Source organism: Stigmatopora nigra, chromosome 17, assembly GCF_051989575.1.
Source record: "Stigmatopora nigra isolate UIUO_SnigA chromosome 17, RoL_Snig_1.1, whole genome shotgun sequence".
Lineage (NCBI taxonomy): Eukaryota > Metazoa > Chordata > Actinopteri > Syngnathiformes > Syngnathidae > Stigmatopora > Stigmatopora nigra.
The window spans coordinates 7,216,593-7,226,729 of record NC_135524.1 but is presented as its reverse complement, the minus strand read 5'-3'; the positions used below and the strand labels follow the sequence as shown (position 1 = coordinate 7,226,729).

General features: G+C 38.5%; 1 protein-coding gene and 1 non-coding gene across 3 annotated transcripts; both read right to left on the bottom strand.

Moving 5' to 3' along the window:
• Nucleotides 1-2,062: 2,062 nt before the first annotated feature.
• On the bottom strand, nt 2,063-9,866 carry ddx54 (DEAD (Asp-Glu-Ala-Asp) box polypeptide 54). Of its 2 annotated transcripts, XR_013329504.1 has the most exons (22): nt 9,599-9,866; nt 9,127-9,253; nt 8,763-8,833; nt 8,493-8,681; nt 8,372-8,421; nt 8,246-8,287; nt 8,076-8,171; nt 7,860-7,981; nt 7,519-7,580; nt 7,308-7,439; nt 7,020-7,230; nt 6,387-6,518; nt 6,092-6,313; nt 5,926-5,999; nt 5,319-5,516; nt 4,956-5,107; nt 4,768-4,881; nt 4,584-4,694; nt 4,368-4,462; nt 3,926-4,278; nt 2,682-2,822; nt 2,063-2,173 (listed from the first exon to the last, which is right to left on the bottom strand). XR_013329504.1 is itself a non-coding variant. In XM_077738001.1 (20 exons), exons 1-20 carry the CDS (start codon nt 9,716-9,718, stop codon nt 4,028-4,030), a joined length of 2,571 nt encoding a protein of 856 aa, XP_077594127.1. In that variant the 5' UTR covers nt 9,719-9,866; the 3' UTR covers nt 3,843-4,027. The 2 variants fall into 2 exon arrangements, 1 of the variants encoding a protein (XP_077594127.1); XM_077738001.1 differs by lacking the exons at nt 2,063-2,173; nt 2,682-2,822 and having other exon boundaries at nt 3,843-4,278.
• On the bottom strand, nt 9,415-9,486 carry trnac-gca (transfer RNA cysteine (anticodon GCA)). Its single transcript has one exon. It is a non-coding gene; the product is annotated as a tRNA-Cys (tRNA).
• Nucleotides 9,867-10,137: the final 271 nt, after the last annotated feature.

The window sequence follows — 10,137 nt, the reverse complement described above, 5'->3', positions numbered from 1 at the left end:
GCCATTGACAGGAATGGATGTCGAATTCATTTTCTGTCATTGAATTCTGTGGGGTTTCTGAGACGTTTGCTCGTAGTTCATTTTGAACTTGTTATATTACTTGCATGGCAGGACAGGGTTGAAATGTTGAAATGTTTTTTTTTTTTTTTTAAATCCTGTCTTGTTAATAGTTATATTACCACAACGATTTGATCAAACAATGTATCATTGTATCATGTTATTATTTTCATTTATGCTGGAAAATGGATCCTCAATGTTAATAGATTATAGATGGTCTTGTGGCAAAGATGCTTACGGTACAAAAACAAAGATGTCCAAAATAAGGCTTTGCACAAGAATGGGGAAGATTGTATTTCACTTTCCGAAAACATTGGCTCAGATTTAAGTTTCCACGTAACTGCCATTGACGCTTGAAAACCAGATTGACGGATCACAGTGGAAACGCAGCTGCAGGGGTATGGAAAAGAATCTTTATATTCAAGTTGGCAGGTGTGTTTTTCACTTTCAGGCCAGAGACCGCATTGGAGCCCTGAATTATGAAAGGAAAATAAAACAAGGCCAATATTGAACATTTGTCAGATTCTATTTATGACAGATATGCTTTCTTCTCTTAAAAGAATCAAAGGTAGTCAAAATGACCAACTTGGCACGATACAATTGACTTTAAGTTATCTCCATTAGCAATCTTTTCTCCTGCTCCAAACAATATAAGGATTTGCCATTAGGAATAATGAACTGGTTCAACATCGAATATTGTCAGCATAGGAAAAAAAAAAGTATATTATAATCTTTTTCAACAATTGGGTTGTTGCTATGTTATCATGAAGATATAATATCGGTACAATTAAAATATAGGGGGGTGCCTCTGTGGGGGAATAATTTATTTGACTTTTTTTATGTTGCGTGTGAAATACCCTTTTAAAACTACTAAAAGTGAGTAAAATTCCTTTAAAATGAAGCATTTTCCACCTAATAACAACCAATGAACCCAGTCTAAAAACTAACCAATTGAATCTGAAAAACTGAAGTCAAAGCAAATAATATTTCGCCCTACTGTGTCTTTGTCCTGTGCTTTTATTCCCTACCATTGACAGCAATGGATGTCTATTGCTTTTAAACTGTCACAACTGACAAAAATCTGTCAATACAAATATTGCATGTTTACTTCCCTCTACGATTAACACTTGCTTGCTGATCGAATTGAGTTGTTCGCAGCACCTAGTCAGTCTTCCCTTGCAAACCAGCTAATTTAAGGTTCTTAGACATCTGCCACATTCCAAACATCTTCATGAGCTGTCTGTTTTCAAAACAAAGCCGCAGCAACAAAACCAAGCAAGCCAGCCCGTTACCGCATAGCCTTTCATTGCTTTTCTAGAAATGACTGGCTGGAAATTGGTAGAGGTCAGTCATGTCGAGCTGCTGTCATTCTTTAAGTGGACGAAAGCCTCGCGAGCGATAGCCTGTAAAAGGCCTGCCAATCTTATCCGACAAAGACAGACAGACAAGCATGGATGCACTCGATAGGCCATGACCTATGCCTATGTTGTGACACGGGTAAAAAAAAAAAAAAACGTAAATAAATATACATCTATATAAGCTGTCAATTACATCCCAGCCAATCACATTAAGGAGAGCGCATTGAGAAAACTACGAATCCCTCGCCGAATCGGATTTGTGTACAGTAAACCAGAATATTAAATGTATGTTTCAGTGACATAATAAAAAGCTCGATAAACAACCCGTTTGTTTGCAGGGTGAATGATAACTGCCTACTCTCCCAGTCAAAATGGATTGGACGTCAATTAGCTCCAGTGAAAAATGAGTTGATACCTATTGTTAAAAGCCATTTTGACTACAACAGTAGTTTAACCTGAGGAACACTTTTCAGATGTATTTGCAATAGATAAAAATTGATATAGTTAGACTGTACATTTAAAAAAAAAACATTTTTTTATGACAGTTTGCTGGCTAACAATAGAAACTGAAAGACAATGAGCTAAAATATGCTTTAAATACAAAATTATATCAAGTGTGCAGCCTACCTTATTTTGATTTTCCACCTACTGAAGAGCAAGCGACAGGTTCTTGTCTATATCTTGAGTGGAATTTGTGTCCATCCTGGGAACTCAAAGTGAAGATAAGGCCAGTAAAATCTGGATAGCTGCACCATGTCCTGCAATAGATCATCATTATGATTTAAAAAATACAATAAAATTGTGAAAAATTAAAACTATTGGATAAAGAAAACTAGAATACTATAAATACTCCTTAGTAGTATAAGATAATGAGTCTAAGTAAAAATTAAAAATAAAAGTCATATCATGAATAAAGGAAATCATAGTTAATACTCAAATTACAATTACTGCAATTACAATTAGTACAATTCCAATTAGGTTTTGCCATGTGTGCTTGGTAGTTGGTGTCTTTTTTTTTAATACATATCACTTGTGTGCTCCCTCTTCAACTGGGAGTCAAACCACTGGGAGTCCAGTGACAATCGCCGTGGTTACGCAGCTGTGTTTGGACCCAACAAATAGCTACATAACCCACCTCTGCTCATTTCTCCTTCAACTTTAGGAGCATGCACATATGAGACATAAAATGTTCACATGCGAAGAGCCTCTTGACTGCAGGCACAGTTTGACTTCTTCAAAAAAAGATAAAGATAAGATGGGACTAACCATGTCCAGATGAAGTGACGGCCTGTTCTGCTTCACTTTGATTGGCATGGTGCTGATATTTCCTCTGCATGTGCTCATGTTTTGCACCTTCCCAGCATTTGGTGGGACGACATGGCTTCTCTTAAAGTGGGTGATGGATTTCTGCAGGTGATAAATCACGTTAGAATTTGACATCTGAGAAGCAGAACGAGTGTGGGATAACTTGGCCAGAAATAATGGTTAAGAATAACTCAAGATTTAAAAAAGATGATCAATTTTACTGTTATAAATGTCAATCAAAACCTCATTATAGTATCAGTATAAAAATGTAATGCAACTGGTGGCATAATACATTTTAAGGATTTCAAATAAACAACTACAAAATTGATCATAAAATACTAATGACAAACAAGTATTTTTCCATTCAATGGCATAATCCATGATATCTTATATCTACATGTAATTATTCAGAGCATTTCACTATATTATGTTTTTAGCATTCACATTCAACGGTTTTAAATCAATCCCAACAGACAAAAGCGCCATCTGGTGGCATCAATGGTTAATAAAGAGATGCCTTATAGGTGCTATGGAAAAAGTACTGCAGAAAGTGACTTCAAAATGATAGCAAACCATATTTTGCACACAAATTCCAACCCATCCAAAAAAATGGATAAAGAAGCCTTAATAATGAAAGTAGATTCTAATTACCCTTCTTTTCTCAGCTGCCTTGCCTTCGTAACACACCCAGAATGAGCTCCCATCTCCAAGTTTCGGATTTTCTTTATTTATCATTTATGCATCATCTTTTTATAACTGCTTTTGTTCCTGATATTCATTTATTGTCTTCAATTTTTAGCAATTTTATGAAGGAAAATTATTATAAAATAAAACTTAACCCTAATACAAGTATTCTACTAAAAGCCTAATCAAGAAATGCTGTCATACACTCTCTCCCTTATTTAAACATATTTGATAATGAAATAAGGTAATTGATTTTGAATCATAATGTAAATGTAGACGAACAGCTATTACCTAATATCGGTGCATTATTTTTTAGTGGTCCCGATGCCAGTGCCTGCATTTTAGTGCCAAAAATAATGATTGGGCTAGAAGGAAAATGAGTGTAAAACCTGTTATAAACACTCATGTAAATTTTTAAATAAAGACGAAAAATAAAAGTAGCCTTATACTGTTTTATTTTGACAGAAGAATTGTATTAAATACAATACAAAGAACTCAAAAGCTCACCTAAAACAACTCACCTGCAAACATTCCAAATTGGAGAGTTCACATAGTGATGCTGGGAAATCAAAATGAGCATCTGAAACTTAAAATATTTGAATATGTTTAGTCATTGTTCATTCTTACAGTCTTTTCTTCATTTTGCCCTTCTTTTGACTGCCTCGACCAAAGCCAGACTTTTTCACCTCTCCCAGCCATTTTTTGTTTTTGGCGCGCAGGTTTTTAAGGCCACCGCCTTGCAGGAAGCGCTGCTTTTGCTGTTGCTTGCGGGTTTTCAGGATCTGTTGATTGGTCTTGAGCTCAGAGGACACCCTCTTTCCGTTTGGCAAGAACTTAGGACCCCGTGTACCCTGGCCTGGACGAGGGCCATGGCCTGGAATACGCGGACAAAATGGGATTTGATAGTCAAGTATTTGGAATATTCACATTATGTTTTTGGCCAAACTACAATATACACTCTACCTTTTCCTGGCTTCTTCCCTCTTCCGATACCTCCTTCTCCATCTGAGCCAGGTCCAACATCATCAATTTTGTACTTCTTCTTCCATTCCTCATAGCTAAGAGCTTGTTAAGTACCACATCAACATTTTGGCATTTCATCAAATTCAGATTATCAACTCTTGCATGTTAAAGTCAATGATAACTAGAAGAAACATTAAATGTAGGTCCCTAGGATACAAATTCTTCTTGTTTTTCTTCCTCTGAATGGTTTGACCACTATCAAGTTTAATTTTCCTCTTTTGGTCCTCTTTGCCCGTGTCTACTACGAAGCGCTTTCTCTTTCGGTCCCTAAAATATGAATTTGAAAATTGATTTGAGTATGGAAAATGACACCACAGAAGAAGTAACCATTTTTCATCACCATTTCATTGTTCTCTTGTGCTGGTTGAGACTTCCCCCTTCGTCTCCCATGAGGTCAAGGACGGCGGCGGATGCCTGTGTTTCAAAGCCATTGCCCTCTCCACTCACGCTTAGCCTAAAAGTGACAACAAAATTGTGTGCAACTCTCCTCTTAAATATCATCCATGTGACACTTAAATAGGCCATTACCCTCTTTCTGAGTTGAAGTCTTTAGGTCTGTATGGGATGTAGAACTCCTCATCTTTGGCCGCTGTGCGTTTGCCTCGCTTATTCTTTCGATTCTCTTCTGCTCCATCCTGATGATACTTCCTCTTTCCACCAACCACTTCAGAGAAGACTTCCTAAAAAAGGAAGTAAATAGACCTTAAATGCAAACTGTAAAAGAAAGGCAATAACGAGGGGAAAATGCAAAAACTTTGCCAGATGCCAACATCATTTAGATGAAGACAGTGGCATTTTGGGGTGCTGAGAATGCTACAATTTGAATAACTACTTCCATAAAGGTAATATATTGACAACGCTTAACCTTAAGAAATACTTTGATGCTGTTACCTGCAGCGTGTCATCCTCGTCTACATTGTCCATTTCATCCCTGGTTGGGTTGCTGACGGGCTTACGGAGGCGGTTCTCAGCAGCTAGACTTGCTCTGGCTTTGCTGAATTTATCCACCAGGCACGAGTCTTTGGACCGCTTGGTCCGCATTACCTCGAACGCAGTTGACTTGGTACTGGAGTTGATTTCAAAGATGGTCTGAAAGGGGGAACGTAGATGTTATAGTCGAGGTTCTCTTTGTAAAGGAGACTACTGAATGTCCCAGAGTTGCAAAATAAAGGTCAGCAAAATAATGTGCAATGAATTGTGTTTACTTTTTTTTTTTAAAGAGCGAATGGGAACCGGTTCCCAAATAAAGAGCTAATAGAAGCAAATTACTCCTCTCTATTTAAGTCTTAAGACCAATTAACTCACCCACTTAAAAGATTAACACTTACTGTCAGGCCTCACAGTTGGAATTAATTGGATGTCAATAGTTGTAAGTGGCAGAACAATGAGATAAAAGCTCTCATATGAATCGGGTATTTGTTTAATTGGAAGTAATATTAGTGAAAGTCCTGAAAAATGCTGTCATAAATTGACCAAAAACCATAAAATATGCACTCACTGCTTTGGATTTGTAGCCCTTGATGGAATCAACTATCTGAAGGCGTTCCAGTTCAGTCTTTTCCAATCCAGACCCTTAAATTAAAAAATATATATATTAACAAAAAAGAGTTTTCCCTTATGTCTGGCAAGGAATGTTGTTGTGGACTTGCTCAGTAAAAACTCACCAAGTAAAGGATGGACGGCCATGTAGGAAATGTCCAAGTTCTTGACTCGTCTAATGGACTCCGGCGAGGGGTTCGGCCGAGACTTGAGGTACTGCTTGTACGCATTCTCGGAGATGCGTTGCAGGTTCTGCAGGTCGAGCGAATTGTCGTGCGCCGGGATGAGTGTGGCGGCTTCGTCGTCCAGGATGGTCTGAGGCACGCGACCAAATATTCCTTCGGAATCTGCGGGAAGGAAAATTTGCAATTTATGGAAATCCATATTAGGATTCAACCTTGGACAAGCGTCTGGTCCTACCTGGGCTGTCCTCTGGTGTGGCCAGCTGCAAGGGTCTTCCAAGGAAGAGGTGAAGGTCATAGACAAAAGGCATTTCGTCTGAACAGACCATGCTATATGCCGTGCCGCTGCGCCCCGCTCGGCCCACACGACCTGACAGATGAATTAAATTTCTGTTAGTATGCATATTCACCACATAAAAAAAAAAATGATTCAAACATATAATTGCCAGGAATTATCCTGATGTTTAAACTGCTAAACCCACAGAATATATTGCAATGAAACACCACATCATGGACATACAAACAGTCGCAGCAAAAACTATTTTAACATACAAATTGATATATATATGTATATTTTTTTATATATAAAATATAGGAATTTTAAAACAGTGAAATTGACCATCCTAGTATTGATAACTATTGCATTTAAGAGATAATAGGAAGATGAACAGTTTAATACTACTATTTATTTAATTATTTGAAATAATATTGATACATTTAATCTCATTTTAATCCAAATTGGCATTACTTGCAATTTAAAATGGGAATTTCAATATAACAGCTTCAGTCTCAGTATAAAAATAATAAAATAGCAAAATGTTTTGCTACTAAAACTGTAACCTTTCACACATATTTTTACACCTCCACTCACCAACTCTATGCAAGAAGAGTTTTGACTTGGAGGGAAAGTTGTAGTTGATAACGTTGTCCAGCAACGGAATGTCAATTCCGCGAGCAGCGACGTCCGTCACAATGAGCACCATGGCTTTGCGGTGTACAAACTTCCCAATGTTGATCTTCCTAGCCGTCTGATCCAGGGCGCTATAGATGTAAGCGCACTCCATCCCTTCTGAGCACAACAGCTACATAATGCCGACTGACATTAGAATCTTGCTCAAAACAGCGAGACTTTTCCGAGAGCTTCTGCGGTATTACTGACCTCTCTGATGTACTCTACATGATGTTTGGTGGCAGCAAAGACCACCGTCTGCTCCTGAGGCTTGGCCACATTCCTCAGGAGGTGAAGCAGCAGCGCTGGCTTGTCGTCCATTCGTAGGTGAAAGAATGACAACTGAGGGGTGGAAGGAAGACAAGGCGATTACAATACACAGGCATAACTGGCACACTGAAAGAATCACTTTTTTTTTTACCTTAATCTGGTCACTGAGTTTCGAGTCCACATCTAAACGAATCAGCACTGGTTCCGTTAGCCCTGGGAACAAAATTCATTTTCAGATAATTGCCATCAACAGTTCCAATACATTTGAAATGAGCTGTTTTTTTCTGATGACTACGTTCAACATTCATCAAAAATTAAAGTCCCCACCCTGTGTTAAGCATAAAATAGGAAAAAAACATTACAGGGGCTGTTGAGGAGGCAAGTGTATGTTAAATACAACACTGTTGAGAACCTACCCTCAGCAAAATCTAGAGGCCCCTGGACTTGGGTTTGGGCGCAGCTCTAAATTAGGTCCCATGAACATGATCTCACCTGCTTGTGCAAACTCTACCAGCAGTTTGGGCAACGTAGCAGAGAAGAGCAAAGTCTGTCTGGTGTCAGGAAGCCTCCTGATAATTTCTTGGAGCTGCTCAGCAAAGCCCATCTCAAACAGCCTGAACAGGTGAGAAATATAGGCACATATATGAAACTCTGGGAATTAGATAACTGTAACTTTACGTAAAGATAGGTGGAAGATTTAAATCTTACCTGTCGGCTTCGTCAAAAACCACGTATTCCACATTTTTCAACTTCAAGTTCATCTCTTGAATGACGTGCATGAGACGACCAGGAGTACCGATGATTCTGGAAGACAGATTTTGATCATTAAGGGGAAATTTTGCACAACACCAAAAGCTTGAATTTTTGTTTGTACTCACATGTCAGGGTTTTCATGAAGTGCAGCAAACTGCTCCTCTAAACTATAGGACAAAAACAATTCAATTTAAGGAGGAAAACTACAACCATTTAAAACCAACAGGGAACTGGGAGTAAGTATTACATACCTGTCTCCACCGAGGATCAAAGTTGTTTTCAGTTTTGTGAATTTTCCCAACTACATTGATCAAATTGAGAGAAAATGTAATACCAGGTCTGATTGCTTTGACTTTGACCTCCTCGTTTTACCTCTTTTGTGAACTTCATAGTCTGCAGGGCCAGCTCTCTGGTGGGAGTCAGGATGAGGGCTCTTGCTCCGGTCCGGGCTTGTGGCGCCTTAAGCTTCTCGAACATGGGGATCAGAAATGCCGCTGTCTTACCGCTGCCTGTCCGAGCCATGGCCACCACATCTTTCCCATCCAGAATGACCGGGATGGTCTGAAATGTGAAGTATGATAGACCATATTGGGTCAACAAATGTCATGAGGATTCTAGGATATAGTGGAATGTCAGTTTCACCTTTCTTTGGATTGGAGTGGGGACCTTGTAGCCTTTCTTCATGACGCCCTTGAAGACTGGGTAGCAAAGTCCTAATCGTATACAAGACATACAAATGTCATTATGGTGGAGTTGAGTCATTGAGTGATGCATATATATAGTATAATACAGGGGCACTCACACTTTTTTGCTCCAAGATCTACTTTTCAATGAGCCAAGCTTAAGTTTGTTGTAGTGCAATCTACCAATAGTTCCTTGGCAATCTACCGGTGAATCACTATCTATGTAATGGGGGGCCCATTATATAAATTGCAATCTATGGGTAGATTGCCTGGCCTTATACATCTGAACTGAAACTTTTTAGATTTGTTCTGATGGCTCTCACCCATGGACTGAAATCCTCCAGATTTTTTCTTCTTTTTGTTCTGGGCTCGGACCATTTCTTGGGTGTCTGGCTCCACATCTGACAGGCAATCTGAAGTAGGGAGAAAGGGCAATAGCTTCCCTCTGGGCTGTTGGGAAAAATAATATTCATGTATTTGATTTCATAATGATGTATCTTATCATACAATAATAAGAATCAGTAGAGTAGGATTGAGAATTCTGACTTTTATTTTAGTTAATTTTATGTTCCAAGATATTTTTTTTAATTGAAAACACGGATGGAAAAACAAGGGGGCATCCGGATTTGAACCGGAGACCTCTTGATCTGCAGTCAAATGCTCTACCACTGAGCTATACCCCCTAACCTACGATCGACATGGTAATATGTATGCTCAAACGATTCTCAAGACAGATCCGCCAAAGTGAAACATGCTCTAAATAAAGGTAGCATCGAAAACACATTTAAGACTTACGGAAACATCATCTTTCATTTGGACATCTAGCTCAAAGTCTCCGCCGTCAGAATCCACGTCTGGTTCTTTACCAGCCGTGTTTTTCCTTTTCCTGATCGGCTTCTTCTTCTTTTGCGCCATTTTCCGTGTTTGAAAAATAACCTTTCGCAAGTTTAGTGTTTTAGGAATAAGATCTGGTTTTACGATTTCATTTTATGTAGAAAGAGGGAGCGAATAGTCAGATCGACATGAAGTAAACACGTGTGGGCTTCTTCTTCGTCTTCTTTTTCCTTTAGCTTTTTCTACTGTCAGTGTTTTTAAAGCCATCTATTGGCCATAACTGGAAGTACAGCTTTTCCCCTTTCACAACATCTCTTGCAAGTTAGAGCGCAAAGCAGGGTAAATCAACTTTATTTACTATTTTTCAACAGGATTTTTAAAGTGTCGTACACTAAGAAGATGAAATTAAGAAGTAAAAAACAGAATCAATCAATCAAGTCTTTTTTTATTCATGTCTGATTCATTTTCTCCCACTAGCAATATAAAAACACGCAGAAATC